At 41.9% G+C, this 19,369-nt stretch overlaps 1 protein-coding gene across 1 annotated transcript in view; it reads right to left on the bottom strand.

Moving 5' to 3' along the window:
• The window catches only part of TOP3A (DNA topoisomerase III alpha), a 30,494-nt gene that overhangs the window by 6,654 nt on the left and 4,471 nt on the right, over positions 1-19,369 (bottom strand). Inside the window, exons 4-16 of the mRNA XM_081270526.1 lie at positions 19,109-19,184; positions 18,166-18,274; positions 16,227-16,370; positions 15,943-16,113; positions 15,048-15,148; positions 13,351-13,425; positions 11,973-12,055; positions 11,283-11,490; positions 8,127-8,312; positions 7,875-8,004; positions 5,156-5,269; positions 4,884-5,049; positions 2,048-2,191 (exon numbers count right to left, since the gene is read on the bottom strand). Of these exons, the coding sequence (XP_081126652.1) occupies positions 2,048-2,191; positions 4,884-5,049; positions 5,156-5,269; positions 7,875-8,004; positions 8,127-8,312; positions 11,283-11,490; positions 11,973-12,055; positions 13,351-13,425; positions 15,048-15,148; positions 15,943-16,113; positions 16,227-16,370; positions 18,166-18,274; positions 19,109-19,184 (1,707 nt within the window). The remainder of the gene's footprint in view (positions 1-2,047; positions 2,192-4,883; positions 5,050-5,155; positions 5,270-7,874; positions 8,005-8,126; positions 8,313-11,282; positions 11,491-11,972; positions 12,056-13,350; positions 13,426-15,047; positions 15,149-15,942; positions 16,114-16,226; positions 16,371-18,165; positions 18,275-19,108; positions 19,185-19,369) is intronic.

The raw sequence follows: 19,369 nt of genomic DNA on the forward strand, positions 1-19,369 counted from the left end.
AAATGGTGTTCTGAGCACCTCAGTTTGCCTATGAGTAAATGGAGACTCCAGATGATCTGGAAACCTGACCAGGGACACACATGGAGTGAGTGGGAGCCTGGTAACCCACCTGTCTCAGGAAAGAGCCTTTTCTCTCCAAAACTATACCGCTTATTTTTCCTGGACATTTCTTGATACCTTCTAGTCATGAAATTGAGGGTCTGACTCAGCACCATGCATGTGATTTACTCAGTTCCTTAGAGTGTGTCTGGATGTGACCAGCAGAAAACCAACTCTAAAGTCCAGTTATTTAAATGAAAAATTCACAAACTCAGAAATGGGAATTATAGGATAAAATGTTGAGATAATCTCCAGATTTCCCTGGGTGATTCTGACAAGCATTCCACCAAGAATGCTGGGGGGGCTGGGGTTGTGGCTCAGTGGTAGAGCACTTGCCTGGTATGTGTGAGGCACTGGGTTTGATCCTCAGCACCACATAAAAATAAAGAAAGAATCCTGGTAAAATTTTTTTCCTTTATATTTTAATGATTATGAATCCAACTACCTACTGGTGGCAAAGAAAAAACTACCAGTAGGATTTATCAAGCACTAAACTCTATGCTCAGGTGCTGGTTAAACCTTGAGTGGCACTGACCTCCGTGTTTGTGGACACACAAGCCCTGCCACCCACTTCTGGCTCTGGCCACAGGCACCTGGCTGCTGAGAGCCAGGGTGCCTTTCTTGTCACTAGGCTAGCCAGGTCTTTGGCTGCTGGGCTGGGAAGGGTCAGGGGAAACCACCTTCCTCATTCACACAGTGCTACAGACCCAGGTGAGCAGGGCAGAGTGAAGAAAGGAAGTGGGGAACTGGGATCAAATTCTGCCTTTAGTACTCACTATAGCTACCCTACTCAGAACCAGCCCCTCAGCTGGCTGAAGTTCTAGAGTTTGTACTCTTTAAAACATCTGCTTTGTGGGCCTTTATGAAGACTCAATGAGATGATGTCTGCAGAGCACCCTGTATCACATCAGGCAGAGGGACGGTGCAGGGCAAAGTATGACTGCCTGTTTTTCACTTCTTTCACCATGAACTTCCTGCAGTGGCCAGCTGCTGGCTTGGGAATATGGGCCAGACTGGGCAACTGAACCCACTCTGATCAACTACATTGAAATAAAAAGGGAGCTGAGGTTTTAGGCCCAATTCAGAACTAAAATTAGGCAAGAAGAGAGCTGGGGTTGTGGCTCAGTGGTAGAGCATGTGTGAGGCACTAGGTTCAAGCCTCAGCACCACATAAAAAAATAAATAAAAATAAGGTATGATGTCCATCTACAAACTAAAACAAAACAAAACAACAACAAAACAATAACTACACAAGAGAAACTATTTGTTCAGCATCTACCATGTATTGGATAACATGTCTTCACTCTTTTCAAATCCTCACAATAACTCAGCTTTGTTAAATAGGTGTTACTGTTCTTTTTTTTTTTTTTTTTTTTTTTAATGACAGGCACCGGGTATAAACTGTGCCATTGTGTTCTTTTTTTTTTTAATTTTTTTTTTTTTTTTTTTTTTTTTTTAGTTCTCGGCGGACACAACATCTCTGTTGGTATGTGGTGCTGAGGATCGAACCCGGGCCACACGCATGCCAGGCGAGCGCGCTACCGCTTGAGCCACATCCCCAGCCCCTACTGTTCTTATTTTATGGAAAAACAAATTAGGAATCAAGGCAGTCAAGTAACTTGTTTTGGGTTATACAGATTACATGTGACAGAAGTGAGACTTGAACTGAGATCCATCTGGATGTGAAGCTCATGTTCCACCATTCGCCAGACTTTGGGTAAATAATGTCTTATTTATAGGGACCAACTACTCTGACTTCCTACAGTACTTCACACCCCACATCATACCCTGCTATCCTGCTAGCTATAACACCTTGCCCAGAGTCTGCCAATAACAGGTCTGTCTTTAAATAATGACAAGGACATGAACTGACAGGGCCTTTCGGTACTAGGGGGCTAACACAGCAGGTGCTGCGCAAGCAGAGGTGAAAGCAAAAGTTGGCACTAACCCGCCACTCTTCTTGGTCTTGAGGACCATGTCCCTGTTGCACTGTGGGCACTTCTGGATGGGCTCTGGCATGGTTGGGTAGATCTCTTCTTGCTGGGCCACTTCTGCCCCTTCCCCAAAGTATTGGGACAAGGCCTCGTCCAATCTGAAGAAAAGGCAAACACATACAGTGGCCATCAATCAATGCAAAGAAATTTACAACACTCTTATATGTCAAGAACATATATATGTGAGCGGCTGGGGTTGTAGCTCAGTGATTGAGCGCTTGCCTCGCATACGTGAGGCACTGGGTTCAATCCTTAACACCACCAAAATAAATAAATAAAATAAAATGAAGATATTGTGTCCATCTACAACTAAAAAATAAAAATTATAAATAAACAAATTAATTAAAGAACATATATGAGCCTGGAACCAGCTGGTCAGGACCACAGGCCTGAGCAGCAGGCAGAGAGGGGACTGAGCTCTCCACTGGCCTGGCTCATGACTCCAGGAAGGATCTCGGCAGACACATGAAAAAAACTATACTGAGTCCAAACACAAACACCAGAAATATCTGTCTGCAATTAATGCTAATTTGTGCATCTCTTTTCAAAACTGGTATGGAAGTGATATGAAGGATTAAAAAAAATTCCAAAATTGTCATTGCCTACCATACATGCAAAAGGTGTGTGGTAGTAGTATTTCCCACATACACCAATTGTCCAGCAGACACCACTGGGCATCCTTTAATTGAATTCAATTCTGGCACTATCTTTTCGGAGTTAGTGTCAGACTCTCAAGGTTGATGGCTCAGTCCCCAGGACTGTCCCAACGTGAGATGCCAGCTGCAAATTCCAGGTTGTGAACTATGCTTCTGACCAACTGGCTATAAACTGGGCTTCCCATGACCCACTCCTCAAGTTTAATTTTTTACATCAGCTTATAGAACTCAGATGAACAGCCATGTGGAAGAGATACATAGGGTAAGGCATGTGGGAAGGGGGAAGGGGGTAGAACATCTATACTTTCTCTAGGTACGCCATCCTCTCCCACATTTAGCTACTGTAAGCTCTTGGAGGCCCATGTGTGTGCATGTATGTTTTGTGGTATTGGGGTTCAAACCCAGGACCCAAGCATAGTAGGCAAATACTCAATAAATGAACTATGACCCCAGCTCTGCTTCTAGGTTTTTATGGAGGTTTCCTTACTTAGGCAAGATTGATAAATCATTTGCCACTGGTGATCAACTCAACCCTCAACCCCTTTTCTCTTTTCTGCAAATGTATGTATGGTGGGGTGGAGCTCAAAGTTCCAATTCTCCAACATTTGGTTCCCTGACAACCAGCCTCCATCTTGTAGCTCATCAATACACACCCTCCCATCACTCATCTGATTAGCAAACAAAGACACATCATTTTGGAGATTTTAAAAAAACAAAATTTTAAATATATATATATATATATATATATATATATATATATATATATATACACATACACACACAATTAATTAATAGTTATGTGTTGTATACAATTATATATTATATAAAATTATATATATTTTATATAAATTATATTATCAAAGGTAGAAACATGTTATTTCTTTTTTGTTTTGAAAACATGTTAATTCTTTTTTTGTTGTTTTTGTTTTTTATGGTGCTGGGGATTAAATCCAAGGCCTTGTGTATGGGAGGCAAGCACACTACCCACTGAGCTATATCCCCATCCCCTTAATTCTCTCTCTTTTTTTGTACCAGGAATTGAACTCAGGGGCACTTGTCCACTGAGCCACATCCCCAGTCCTATTTTGTATTTTATTTAGAGATAGGGCACCTCGCTTTTGCTAAGGCTGGCTTTGAACTCAAGATCCTCCCATCTCAGCCTCTAATGTGGCTGGGATTATAGGCGTGTGCCGCTGTTCCTGGCTCGAAAACATGTTATTTCTAACAAAACACACATGCTGCTTACTGAGTGGCTACCTTCAAATGCTCCACAGGAAAAAAATGGGTCATACACTAGCTCTTGGATTTTCTGATTTGAAAGATGATGCTACCTAATTCAAGATTTAACATCAAGCTGGGTGCAGTGTTGCATGCCTATAATCCCAGCAACTCAGGAGGCTGAGGCAAGAGGATGGCATGTTTGAAGCCAGTCTCAGCAACTTAATTAGACCCTGTATGAGGAGGAGGAGGAGGAGGTGGAGGAGGAGGAGGTGGAGGAGGAGGAGGAGGAGGAGGAGGAGGAGGAGGAGGAGGAGGAGGAGGAGGCGGCGGCGGCGGCTCAGTGGCAGTGGTAAAGTACCCGTGGGTTCAATCCCCAGTATTCCCCTCCCCTCAAAAAATTTAATATCAAGATAATGGTATTTCTAAACCAACAGTCCAGAATAATTGTTTTTATACTGACAAAACTCTATAGAAAGGAATAAACTAAACCCAGAGGAGGAAAACAAAAGGGGTAGAGGGCTGGGGATGTGGCTCAAGCGGTAGCGCGCTCGCCTGGCGTGCGTGCGGCCCGGGTTTGATCCTCAGCACCACATACAAACAAAGATGTTGTGTCCGCCAATAACTGAAAAATAAATATTAAAATTCTCTCTCTCTCCTCTCTCTTTAAAAAAAAAAAAAAAAAACCCAAAAGGGGTAGAGCCTATATAGTCACTTCCACTCTTCCATAGGTGAAAAGGCCACTGGTGAAGATGAACCATGGTTGGCATGCCAAAAAGCAAGGGTCAGGAGTAACTATATCATCTTATTTCTGCTGAACTGTCTCTATGAACTTCCACTTCTCAGAGGTAGATGGTATGGCCATGGCTTGGGAGCTATAGGACCTTTTGGGCTGGAAGGCAGGGTCTGTACTCACTTCTTTGCCTTAGCCACTGCTTCAATGAAAACCTGCTTGTATTTCTGCACCTGCTGCCTTAGAACCACAAATTTGTCCTTCTTTCCCTCACAGATCAGCTTCAGATCAGCTTCCAGCTCAGCCCGGAGGTCTGGCTTGGACATTTCATAGCCCATAGAATCGTAACCTGTGGGAAAGAGCAGTACTCTGTGAGGTCCTGTAAGACAGGCAACCGCAGGGATTTGGGCAATGTGGTCCCCCTCCTACTCACTGCAAGCTTCCTTCTCTCTTACCTTCCACAAGTCCCATGCCCAGGTGCCCTGGGAGAAACCGCTTGTCTGAGGTGAGCCCAACATACATCCGAGCTTTGATGGTCTCGATGTGCTCTGCGTGAGTTGCATCAGTACCTGGAAGCCGTTTCAGTTACTCAGAGACATTAGAGACAATTGCATAGTGTCTGTGGGAACCTCAATCACCCTGGGATCCATTATATACATGGATGGCCTATGCAGGTAAGATAGCTCCATTCATATCTGGCTTACACTAGAAATCACAGTGGAACATTGCTCTCCTGCTCCCTTCCACCCCATCATTCATCAAAGCTGCCAACTCCAGCTTCACAACTTTTAAATTTTGGTACTAAGGATTGGATCCAGGGCATCACATATATTAGTCAAGTGCTCTACCACTGAGTTACACCCCCAGCCCTTTTTAAGTTTTATTTTTAAATGGTCTTGCTAAGTTGCTGAGGTTTGTTTTGAACCCGTGAGTCTCCTATTGGGATTACAGGTATGTGCTACTGCATCTTGTTACAACTACTCCTTTAATTTCTACTCTTCCTGGGTCAGGATCATGGCTACAGTACTGCAACATTGTCATCTCCCTATTTTTAGTCTCTCCCCTAACCTTTACCCAACCCATTCTAAGCTGTGGCCAAAGGGCTCTTTTAAAATGTAGCTCTGGTCACGAACACCTGTAATCCCAGTGACTCAAGAGGCTGAGACAAGAGGATCCCAATAGTGATACCCTGTCTCAAAATAAAACAGAAACAAAAAGGGCTGGTGATGTAGCTCAGTGATAAAGCCTCTGGGTTCAATCCCCAGTACCAACCAACCAACCAACCAACCAACCAACCAATCAACCAACAAAAAAGTAGCTCTGCTAATAGGGAAATAATAAAACCTCGGTGAAATACCACTTCATACTCCTTAACTACAGCATAATCAGAAAGACAGATAGCAAGTGTTGGCAAGGATATGAAGAAACTGGAACCCTCATGCACTGCTGGTGGGAATGTAAAATGGTGCAACCATTTCAGAAAATAGTTTGGTGGTTCCTCAAAAAGTGATGCAGCAATCTCACTCTTAGTTGTATACCCAAGAAAATGGAAAACACATGTCTACACAAAAACTTGTAATGTGACTATCTGTAACATAGTTCATAACAGCAAAACAGTTTTAAGAACCCAAGTGTCTTATCAATTGACAGATAAATACGGTCTATCTATACAATGGAGTAATAAAAAAGACAAAAGTTCTGACATGCTACAACACACACGAACCTTGAGGATATAAATAAAAGAAGTTTGTTACAAAAGGCCACACATTGTATGACTCCACTTACATGAAAGGTCTAAAATAGGCAAACTTATTGAGTCAAAAAGATTAGGGATTGCCTAGGGATGGGGGGAGCTAGAAGGAAGGAGGAATAGGGAGTGACTGCTAAAGAAAATGGGTTTCTTTTTGAGGAGATGAAATGTTTTAACCTGTAGTGATAGCTGTACTACATTGTGAATATACTAAAACACTGAGTTTCACATTTTATATTTGCAGTGCTGGGGATCAAACCCAGAGTCTCACACATGCTAGGTAAGCATTCTATCACTGAGCTACACCCCCAGCACTGAGCTGTACATTTTAAATGGGACAAATTATATAATATATAAATTATGTCTCAATAAACCTCTTAAAATTATGTGCTAAGATCTTGAGTCTATGTGGTTCCCTTATTTAGAAATCTTAGCTGCTTACCATGTGCTAAAATTCAAGACCCTCAGCTGGGCACATAGGGCCTGGCAAAATTGGCTCAAATCATTCTTCATTCTCATCTCCTCCAACCTCTCACCTTACACACTCCCAGCCATAGCAGGCATGAGTTTTCCTGTCCTTCCTCAGGCTATGCCTAGGCTGGATTTGCCTTCATTAATGAGGAAGTGTCACTATGTGGTTTTCTGATCCAGCTCAAATGCTAGCCCCCTTTCCCTGCCTGCTCCTGTAGAACCCGTCACATTTTGCTGGATTTGGTTTATTTTCTGGTAGACTATTTTTTTTTTAAAATATTTTTTAGTTGTCAATGGATCTTTTTATTTTTTTTATTTATATGTAGTGCTTACACATGACAGGCAAGTGCTCTACCACTGAGCCACAACTCCAGCCCCACACTGAATTCTTAAAAGGGAAAGATTAGGTTTTAATTTTCTTTGTGTCTCTAGTGCCTGCCACTCACACTAGTTTCAGGGTGATGGCTGCCAGGTCTGATATTTCAAAGAACGAAGATATAGATTTTGAGGATGAACTTATCATTTTAATTGTTGATAACTTATTTGTTGTTCTTAACCAAAAAAACTCCAAATCCCCACGTAGGCTAATGGGTGCTCCCTGATCAGCCTTGAGCCATGGGAAACATCTAGATCACTACACATGTGGTGCAGTGTAGGGTTTTTAAAAGCAATGGCTGAAGGGTAGGGATGTGTCTCTAGTAGAGCCCTTGCCTAGTATGCAAGAGGCTGTGGGTTCTAACTCTAGTACTGCAAAACAATCAAACTAAACTAAAATTCATTAAAAGCACACTGGCTGTGGAATTTGGTGACCTTAGGAACATTATTAATCTCTCTAGGCCTAGCTTTAACTATTAAATGGGGATATAGAGGTAGCACCTGTGCTGAGAGTAGACTTGGAGCTGCATATACAGTAAGTGCCTGAGAGCTACAAGATCCCCAGGTGAGTTACTGACCAATGCCATGCTTCTCCATGAGGGCGATGAGGTCAGCCTCAGTGAGCAGTTGTGGTGGGCTGGTCTCCCCATCCACCATTTCCACAGTGCTGGGCTGGAAGCGAGAGCCTTGCTCATAGACAGGGAGGAGCTAGAGAGAGCAGCAGGCACAGAGATCAGATCACACATACTCAGTCTGGTCCTGCTCTATCAACCAGCATAGGTCTGGAGTTTGACTGTCCTCCCTCTCCCTGGAGCCCACCTCCTTATCACCTTGTCACTCCAGTGATCATAGGGATACACATCCAGGTAGTTTCGGGCCAGAATCATGAGACCATGGGCCACAAAGCGTTCCTGAGCAATGTCAATCTCCACAGTAGTCTCTTGCCCCTGAGCATCTTGGGAACAGCAGGCTAGAAAATGACGGACGATGAACTCATATAGTCGCCGTTCATCTCCCTGAAGAAAAAGAAGAATCTCTCGAGAACCAGTACCTCAAGGATAGCATCATCATCAATAATTTCAACCTGGTTTATGCCACTGTCAGCCATACGCTCTTCAGGCCCTACACCAATGTGAGGCTAGGCAGGTCCTTGGGGAGCTGATGGTTTTTGGCTGATAAACCTCACAACCCTATCAGGCAAAAGGCAAGCAAGGGTAGTCATTATTTCCCCAGGCCCAGGATGGGGATTTCTGATGTAGATTCAACAGAAACAAAAATAAGACAAAAGCCTAGGAAATTAATAAGGGTTTCCCTGAAGATACGAATCACAGAGTAACACTACAGTTGACTGCTCGAGGCCAGCTTCATGCTTCCTTTCAAGCAATGGTTTGTTGGGGTGAATTTGCATCAGTCAGGTAAGCAAGGAACTTGCTAAGTTCCTAGTGAGGCTAAATCTCAGGTTACATACAAATACTCATGAGATATTTGTATTTATATGTAACAATTCACCTTCTAAGAATTCATTCAGAGGAGTCAGGCATGGTGGTACACATAATGACTTGGGGGCTAAGGAAGGAAGATCTCAAATTCATGCCAGCCTCAGTAACTCAGTGAGACCCTGTCTCAAAATAAAATTTAAAAAGGGGGCTGTGGAGATATAAATCAGTGGTAAAGCACCCCTGGGTTCATTATTTTGTACCTGCCCCCCAAAATTCATTCATCCTTTCATAAGGAAATAATTGAGATCCACATAAATATTTATGTATAAATATCAAAAAGTTAAAAACTTAAAATCTTTAAAAAAAATTTTTTTTAGTTGTAGATGAACATAATACCTTTATTTTATTTATTTATTTTTAAGTTGTGCTGAGGATTGAATCCAGTGCTTCACATGTGTGAGGCAAGCGCTCTGCCACTGAGCTACAACCCTGAGCCTGGAAACTTAAATCTTACATACAGATTTGGCAAAATAAATTATGGGTCATTTGTGTAATACCTATCTATCTATATCTATCTACCTACCTACCTATCTATGTACTTATTCTGGGTATTGAACCTAGAACCTTGCAAATTCTAGGCAAGTACTCTACCACTTACTACATCTCCAGTGTTTTATTTTTTTGTACTGGGGACTGAGCCCAAGGTGTGAAACCACAGAGCCACATCCCCAGCCCTTTATTTGAGATAGGGTCTCACGTAAGTTGCTAAGGGCCTTGCTAAGTTCCTGAGATTGGCCTCTCAACATATGTTCCTCCAGCCTCAGCCTCCTGAGTAGCTGAGATTATAGGTGTGTGCCATTGTGCCTGGACCCAGCCATTTTCAATTTATTTCGAGACAGGGTCTCCCTAAATTGCTCAGATTGACTTCAAACTTTCAATCCTCCTGCCTGTCTTCTCAGTAGATAGATTACGGTGTGTGCCACCATGTCCAGCTTATATATTACACTTTAAATACTGTAGCATATGAGGAATGCTCATAATATAGTACTGAAATTTTTAAAAAATATTTTTGTAGTAGATGGACACAATACCTTTAATTTTATTATTTTTATGTGGTGCTGAGGATCAAATCCAGTGCCTCACGTGTGCTAGGCAAGCACTCTACCAACTGAGCTACAACCCCAGCCCCTAAGAAGTTTTTATAAAGCTATATGAGATTATACTTTTATTATTATATTATATTATATATATGTATTGAAAAATCAGGTTCTGAGTAGAGGGAAGGATTATAGATCATTCTTTTCTTCTTTCTTATCTTCTGTGTTTGCTAAAGTGTCTAAAATAAACATGTGGTACTTTTATTTTGTGGTGCTAGGGATTATACTCAGGGCTTTGCAAAGGTACTTTTTAAATTGGAAAGAATATGCATTATTAAAAAAAGAACAGGTAGGGGTTGGGGTTGTGGCTTAGTGGTAGAGCGCTCATCCAGCATGTGTGAGGCCCTGGGCTTGATCCTCAGCACCACATATAAATAAATAAATAAAATAAAATAAAGGTACTGTTCAACTACAACTAAAAAATAAATATTAAAAGAAAGAGGGACTGGGGTTGTGGCTCAGTGGTAGCGTGCTTGCTTAGCATGCATGAGGCACTGGGCTCGATCTTTAGCACCACATAAAAATAAAGACAATAAAGTCCATCAACATCTAAAAACATATTTTAAAAAAAAGAAAGAAAGAAAAAGAAAAAAAAGACCAGCCAGGTATGGTGGTGCACATGTATATACTAGCAACTCAGGAGGCTGAGGCATGGGGATTATAAGTTCAAGACCAGACTGGGTAGCTTAGCAAGACCCTGTCTCAAAATATAAAATAAAAAGGAGAGGGGAAGGACCTCAGCAGCAGAGCATTTGCCTGGTAGGCATGAGGTCCTGGTTTCAACCCCCAGTACAGCCAAAACAAAGAATGAAAAAATACAAAGTTTACTTAGTGGCAGATGCCAAATAATCCTTCATAGTTGTTGCCTGCATAGTGATTACTCCCCAGCTGAGGAAATGACTGAATCCCTGAATGGCTGAGCAGAGAGAGGTTGAGTGTGAAATGTTGGAGAGACTGCAGTAAGCAGTGGTAGGAAAGGTTCTGAAAGGCTGTGGAAACAGGTCCAGTCTTGGAAGATGGTTAAGGCTTTTTCTAGGTAATAAGGGACCAGCAAGGTCAGGAGACTAATAAGGGTATGCAGGCTATGCCAGGGCATGGGGAAAGGTAGGTTGCCATATATGCGTCCATATGAGGGACTAGTGAAAAAGCAACAGAGCTGACGGAGAATGGAGCCTACCACAGGGGGACCAGTGGGGTGGGGGGTGGTCTTTTGTGAAAGCCAGGAACAAGACTGTGTCTAACACTGCCTTCTCTTTTTTGAAATGAAATATAGATAGTTCAACATCACTTATTTTCCAAAGTCAGAGCCTGGAGAACAAATTTGAATCATACTTTGATCCTCAGCACCTGTCTCTGAGTTTCAGTAGGTTGCACACTCAGGGAAACAAACCTGCAAGTTGCTGGTGTACTTGGTGGGATGGATGGGAGGGTGAGCTTGATCAGACTTGTTTCCGTTGCGTGGGGTGGGGCCACCCCGCTCGAGAATGCTCTGGGCAAAGGCCCCCCAGTGTGGATCTGGGGTCTGCTGTTCCACCAGTGCCATCAAGTTTAGGTCTTTGGGGAAAATATTTGTTTCTGTTCGGGGATAGCTGATGTACCTAAAAGAAAAGTAATCAAATGAAAAAGAAATTACTAAACTCTTCAATGGTCTGTAACAACTCCAAGTCCCAGAACACACCTGCAATCACTGATCTAATACAGCCAGTTCAACTGGAGAGCACTTAGGTGACCTATGCTGAACAAAGGTCAGAGGTGGGATCCCCATTCAGGGTGGAAAAGCAGTAATCTTTCTTGCTGAATCATTTTGAGAAGCCAAAGGAGACTCGAAAGGGACAACATAAGGCAGGATAAAGGCCCAGGACTCTGCAACAGCCTTATGGCCTGGGGGACTTCACTGGCCTCTTAGGGCTGGTCAGTCTGACCAAAACAAAAAGGGATTTCAATTTATTTTTTGGTTTTTATATTAAAATGCTTTTTCTGTCAGAGTGATATCTAAACAGTATGTTATAAGCTATATTTCTAAAATATTCCATGTTGATAAAGATGCACCAAATTCTATTGTCAAATATAGAATATTTACCCTTGAGTGTAGAGCTTTTCAGCAATCCTCATGGTTTCCTTAGCATTTATTTTCAACTTGCGAGAAGCCAGCTTCTCCAGCTCCTGTTAAGAGGGTCAATAGGCACATTAAGGTATAATGTGTGTCAGGACCTGCCATGACTGCATGTTTCATCTTTAGGCAGGTCTGGCTCCTGCAACTCCAGCTATTGCCATCACGCTGAGAGAGAAAGACTGTGCCCAAAGAAGATTTCTGAGACTTCCAGGCAGATCCCAGCTAGTAGTTCTCTGATGTGTGATCACGAGACTTTCCAGGGGAGGTAGAAGATTCAAAGGCCTAACCACCAGGAAATGTGATAAAAGTAGGCTGTGATAGAGGCTGAAGTCTGCATTTTTAACCAACAGTCTAACAAACTGTTGCTAATGTATAGCAGTCTGAGAATCATACTTTGGAAACTACCATTTGAGGGGCTGGGGATGTGGCTCAAGCGGTAGCGCGCTCGCCTGGCATGCGTGCAGCCGGGGTTCGATCCTCAGCACCACATACAAAGATGTTGTGTCCGCCGAGAAGTAAAAAATAAATATTAAAAATTCTCTCTCTCTCTCTCACACACACACTCTCTCTTAAAAAAAAAAAATACTTTCTCTCTTAAAAAAAAAAAAAAAAGAAACTACCATTTGAGTCCCAGGAAATTGTCCTGGAGGATAAAAAGCATCCTTTAATGCCTCCTTGGGAATAACCAGCTGTTCTTTTCCCTGTGTGACACCCTGACAATGCTGCTGCTAAGTCAAAGCACATATAAACAGCCAGGAATAAAACACAGACTGAGTATAGCTCAGTGGTAGAGTGCTTGCCTAGCAAGTGCTTGTCTTGTGTGGAAAAATAAACAAAACCCCAAAACAAGCTACCATTATAACGCTATAAAAATATACACATAAAGAATAAGAAGAGCAGGGTATGGTGGGGCACACCTGTAATCCCAGTGGCTCTGGAGGTTGAGGCAGGAGGATCACAAGTTCAAAGCCAGCCTCAGCAATTCAGTGAGGCCCTATCTCAAAATAAAAAATAACAAGTGGCTGGGTATATGGCTCAGTGTTTTATCACCCCTGGTTCAATCCCTAGTGCTAAAAACCACCACAACAAGAGAAGACATCAAAATTATGTCACTGACTACATAAGGATGGCAAGAGTATGGGTCATCTGTTATTTTCTTTCTGTTTCTCCAAACTCATATAATGGAGTTATACTGTATTTATTAACTTTAAAAACAAAAAGCCCAGGTGAAGAAAGCCCATGTCTTCCCCAAGTGATCTTCCTTCCACTGCCCATGCAGAATCTCAGTCCCAACAATATAAAATGACTGTTCTCCAGTGCCTGGAATAGTCTGTCTGTAACATACCACAGTGTCCAATGCTTGAGGCCTCCACTTGCTCTTTGGCTTAGACCTGATCTCCACCACAGTTGCCAGGGGATCCTAGAAAGCCAGGAGAACAAAGACCACATTAACCTAGAGGTGTGTCACCAGCAGCCTGTTTGTGACAGCCCCTTCCTACCATTCCAGATCATGGTGACTGCCAGCAGAGGGCTCAGCCACAGCTTAAGAGACGCCTCCATTTAATGTCAATCATATTTCACAGTGTGGTGGACACCATCATCCACTTCCTACTCAAACCAAAATTCTGAACAGCAATTTTACAAGCCTTAAGGTGCCTACTTCAAAGATGACAAAATACCAGTCTATTCATCTCCCAAATTCAGTTTTATACCTACCTATGCATAATATTACTTTTTTAAAAAAAATTCAGGATAATATAGAATTAGAAATAGGAAAAAACAGACAATAGAAGCAATAAAAAGAAAAACCAAATTCACATTTCCAACAGAATATAAAATATAAGGAACTCAGCTGAAGTGATTTGCTAATGAAGATATTTATATATCACAACCCAAGTTTCTTCCTCCCAATAGACTGGGGACAGCTGCTCTTTTTAAGGGGCTCAAAGTATACCACATGTCAAGTATTTCTGCACAACATTTTATGAAGGTGCAACAGACATACTGGGATCCAATCTAATGGCTAGTGCTCTGCCATTCAATAAATATAGTGTGTCCATGAGCAACTCACTTCAATTTCTCTAGCTTCCTTCTCTGTAAAACTGGGATGACATAACTATTTTCACAATATTATTAGGATTGAGCAAAATAACATTTAATGAAGTGGTACATTCAAGTGCTTAATAGTTATCATTCCCTTTATCAAAGTATTAATAAACCTGCCAGAAGCATACCACAAATTATTAAACATAGATATATCTGCATTTCACTTAGGCATCACTGTGTGCAGGCTGTGGGTTAAACTGTGCAAAGAGGTGCTGACCTATGGGAAGTGACATTGCATAGTGGACAATACTTCTGAGGAGCAGGAATGTGAAACTGGGGTCTCAGTTCTATCATGACTGGCATGGGACATGAGTTGGTTGTGATACTTTGCAAGTGCTCCTTTTCCTATGAGACACATTTTTCCTGTTCAAATGTCACTTCTTAGAGAGGCCTTTCAAGATCACTTCATCTAGAATAGTCCCTGCCAACCATATGTGTCAGGGAGGAATTTTAGTTTTATACATCTTAAAATTTCTATTTTTTTTTTTTTTTTTGGTACTGGGAATTGAACTCTGGAGCACTCAACCACTGAGCCACATCCCCAGCACTATTTTTTTTGTATTTTATTTAGAAACAGGGTCTCACTGAGTTGCTTAGCGCCTTGCTTTTGCTAAGGTTGGCTTTAAACCTGCAATCCTCTTGTCTCAGCCTCCCGAGCGGCTAGGATTACAGGCATGTACTACGGTGCCCGGCCCCCAAAATTTCTAATTTTATCTAAAAGTTCTGCAGATATTCCCCTTGTACATTTTTAGTGCTATTTCCTGGGGTTCTGGTCTTGCTGGCTTCCAAAAAGTGATGATGCCCGGAGATGTGAACTTAACGCCAATACAATTCAGGGGAAGAATGGAACAGGTTCACTGCTGCCAACAGGAGGGTATGGCTGAGGAAGTGTGCAGAATGTTTCTTAGATCATTAAACTCTCATGGGACTCCTTACCTCCATACATAATTGATAGAGGACAAGACAAGCTGTGTGATTAAACAGACGATGTCTTTTCCAGTTGAATTCTACGGTACCATCTTTGTGATCATGAGTTACTATTTGGAAGATAAATAGAAAGGCTGTCTCAGAGAAAGCACAGTGATATGACAGACAGAAAAAGGTGTATCACAGTACAATCAAAGGAAGATAAAATAGGGAAGAGTTCTGCAATTCACAATAGCTAAACTGTGGAACCACCCTAGATGCCCTTCAATAGATGAATGGATTAAAAAAATGTGGCATTTATACACAGTGGAATATTACTTGGCAATAAAAGAGAATAAAATGGCATTTGCAGGTAAATGGATGGAGTTAGAGAAGATAATGCTAACTGAAGTTAGCCAATCTCCAAAAAACCAAACGTTGAATGTTTCTCTAAGGAGGCTGACTCATAGTGGAGTAGGGAGGGGGAGCATGGGAAGAATAGATGAACTCTAGATAGGGCAGAGGGGTGGGAGGGCAAGGGAGGGGCCAAGGGGTTAGAAATGATGGTGGAATGTGATGGATATTGTTATCCAAAGTACATGTATGAAGACATGAATTGATGTAAATATTCATTGTATACAGCCAGAGATATAAAAAATTGTGCTCTATATGTGTAATAAGAATTGTAATGCATGCTGCTGTCATATATTAATAAAAAAATTAACTAAAAAATAAAATAAAATAAATAAGGAAGAGTTCTGGATAACTAAGGAAACCAGTGGATTCTGAATACTGTAATGGGGCAAGGTGAAGGGCAGCAAGGCTTAAAAAACAAACCCTCCCACTTAATTAATGTTATTAGCACTTTCTTGTTATCCCTGGGCTTGTAGGTTTCATACTATAAACAATAACCGCCCAACTTTACCTTTAATCCTGTGGAAGATTTCTGGCACAAAAGCCTGAATGGCTTTGAACCTTTCTACCACGAACCCCAGTGTCGGGAACTGGCAGCTGCCATAGCTAATGAGCTGCTCTGCCAGCACCTCAGGAAAAATCTTCTGAAGCCGCAGGGTCTGGAATCTAGTGAAGGCAGCTCCTGGACAGTGAGAGCAGATGGGATGAAAGAGGAAGTGATGGATGATGAGATAATTTTGGATCTATGACCCAATACTAGTGTGCCTCAACATGGAAGAGTCCATGGCTCCTCACCGATCCTTAGGTCCAGCTCCTGCCTCACATCCACAGCATCACTGATTCTTTGATCAGGCTCAGTCAGGTTTTCACAGGCTGTCCTGACAGCACGTGGCGTGATCTCAGAAAAACGGGCTCTCAACACTTGTAGACCAGGCTTCACTGCACAACACAAGGGTCACCAAGGTCAAAATCAAATTACACTGCACTCATTGCAAAGGGCTCACTTTTCCTAAACCACTTTCTTGAAAGGCAAACCTGTTCAAGAAGTTGTAAGGAGTCCACTTCACATATTAGTTTAAATTAGTAAGAGGGAATTCAAAGTCAAAGAGGGAAACATGCTAGGTAGGTGTGGTTGGGCAGGCCTATCACCCCAGTGACTTTGGAGGCTGAGGCAGGAGGATTGGGAGTTCAAAGTCAGCCTCAGCAACTTAGCAAGACCCTGTCCCAAAGGGTTGGGGATGTGGTTCAGTGGTTAAATGCACCTGGGTTCAATCCCTGCCCCCTCCCCAACAGAAAAGGGAAACATCATTATAACCTGTAACTGGAGTACTGCCAGAAAAAAGAGCACGGTCAATTTTAACTAAAATTCTCTAGGTGGGGCTTTTTTTTTTTTTTTTTTAATATTTATTTTTTAGTTTTCGGCGGACACAACATCTTTGTTGGTATTCACAACATCTTTGTTGGTATGTGGTGCTGAGGATCGAACCCGGGCCGCACGCATGCCAGGCGAGCGCGCTACCGCTTGAGCCACATCCCCCTCCCCTAGGTGGGGCTTTTAAGACTTTACTTTTACTTGCTCTTTAGGTCTGTAGAGAAAAGAAAAACACTGTCAATCAAAGGGTCCTGTGGGGGGAATTTCATGTCCCTTCAGAAAAGAACATAGGAAATATACTTTGTCCCTTGAAAGTTAATGTATTTAAATTTCCAGAAGCCACCAGAGCTTTTTTTTTTTTTTTTTTTGGTATTGGGGATTGAACCCAGGGGCCCTTAACCACTAAGCCACATCCCCAGCCCTTTTTTATATTTTATTTAGAGACAGGGTCTTGCTGGATTCATAAATGCCTCACTAATTTGATGAGGCTGGCTTTGAACTAGTGATCTTCAGCCTCCCAAGTTACTGGGATTATAGGTGTGTGCCACTCCATCAGAGCTTTTGACACAAAATCACTTAGGGAAAGTAGCAACCTCAACCTCTGAGCCACAGAATGAGAATGAGTTGCTCAACACTTCCTCTAAGTGGAAATATTAACTCTGTTACAGCCATTCAAATTCATGCCAACATTCATCCATTCATCCATTCATATGCTGGGGATGGAATACCATACAGTAGGCAAGCGCTCTACCATTGAGCCACATTCCAATCCAACAATGAATACTCAGGCATTGTACAAAGAATATGGGAGATTACAAAAGCAGAATGTTTTTAGGATTTCTTTGTACTTTACTTATGGTAAATGCATTCTTTGGCACAAATTCAATATACAATTTTAAGAAATACAAGCCTGTAATCCTAGAACCTTAGAGGCTGAGGCAGGAGGTTCGTGAGTTAAAAAAGCCAGCCTCAGCAAAAGTGAGGTGCTAAGCAACTCAGTGAGATCCTGTCTCTAAATAAAATACAATAGGGCTAGGGATGTGGCTCAGTGGTCAAGTACCCCTGAGTTCAATCCCCGGTACACACACACACACACACACACACACACACAAAAGGAATACAATACACTATTTGCTGACTCATTCTTACAGCAGTCCTAGGAAGCATGTCAGATTGCCCTGACACTGCATATGAGGAAGCTGAAGATACAGTGACTTGCTTAAGGAATACAGCTGGTGTAATTCCCATTGCTTTGGGAGGAGAAAATATATGCAAAAGAATATGGCCCACTTGTATGGAGATATAGAAGAATTCTCTATTTGGGAGTCCCCCAGCAGAGAACCTCAATAGCAGCAGACTTACCAGCCTTGCACACATGGATAATCTCAAACCCAATGTTTTCACCTTCTCTGTCACAGTCAGTCCAGATCACTAAGGCCTGACACTGCCGCGTTTCTCGTTCTAGAGTTTTCTAAAGTTAACAGGGGGAAAGAGCAGTAAGAGCAGAATCTAGAGCAATTACTTGATACTTCTACACTAAAGAGAACTGACTGAGGATCAGTGCTGTTCTTGGGAGTGTGCCACCCTTTATGAGTGGTCACAGAAAACTGCTCATACCAAAGCTATTGATGGTGTTCACCAGTACTATCCTCCAGACTCATAAATGAGTTTCTAGAAAACCAAGGGTTTAGTTGAACTTCACCAAATACAATAATACCTACAACTTAGCTCTAATGCACACTTCTACCTCTAGTGGTTCTAATTATATGCTGATTAAGAAAAATTAACTTGATTTTCATCTAAGGTTTCTCAGTTAGTGGTGAACTAGCCCTGAACTGACAATCACTGCTAAATGACTTATACTTTGTAGCCTCTTTAGTCCCTAGGGCTGGGACGAACACTGGAATTAATAATTCAACAATACTTACTCTAAACACCTAATATTCATAAAAAGCTTACTTCATCCTTTGGGTGCTTAGTTAAAAAGGCTTCATTTATACAATGGGTAGAAATAAATAACTTTTTAAATCATGATATGGAGTTTGGAGCAAAACCTTACATCCAAATTCAAATGCATTAAGAATACAGAAATGGGGGCTGGAGTTGTGGCTCAGTGGTACAGCGCTTGCCTAGCATGTGTGAGGCCCTGGGCTCTATTCTCACACTGCATATAAATAAATAAAATAAAGGTCCATCAACAACTAAAAAAATAAATAAATAACATAAAAAAAATACAGAAATGACTGTGCAATCCACTCGTGGTAGTTCCAACTTTTTTTGCCACATGTCTTCTAAAAGTCCCTACCTTGATGTCTATAAAATTCTCTGGGCAATACTTTTCAATTTCAGCTTCAAAGAGGACTAGGGGGTTGCAGCTCTGCCTGGAAAACAAACAAAAGCACAAGGAGTCTTACCTCAGCACTAATGGTAGAGTCCTTTACTCTCATAAGAATGTACCACTCCAATGGGCTCACTGGTGGACCCCCAAAATGGCTCAGAGAAGTATGGCATGGTGGTGTGTACTATAATTATAGCTACTTGGGAGGCTAAGGTAAGAGAATCACTT

Source organism: Spermophilus citellus, assembly GCF_964194105.1.
Source record: "Spermophilus citellus genome assembly, chromosome: 17".
Taxonomy (NCBI): domain Eukaryota; kingdom Metazoa; phylum Chordata; class Mammalia; order Rodentia; family Sciuridae; genus Spermophilus; species Spermophilus citellus.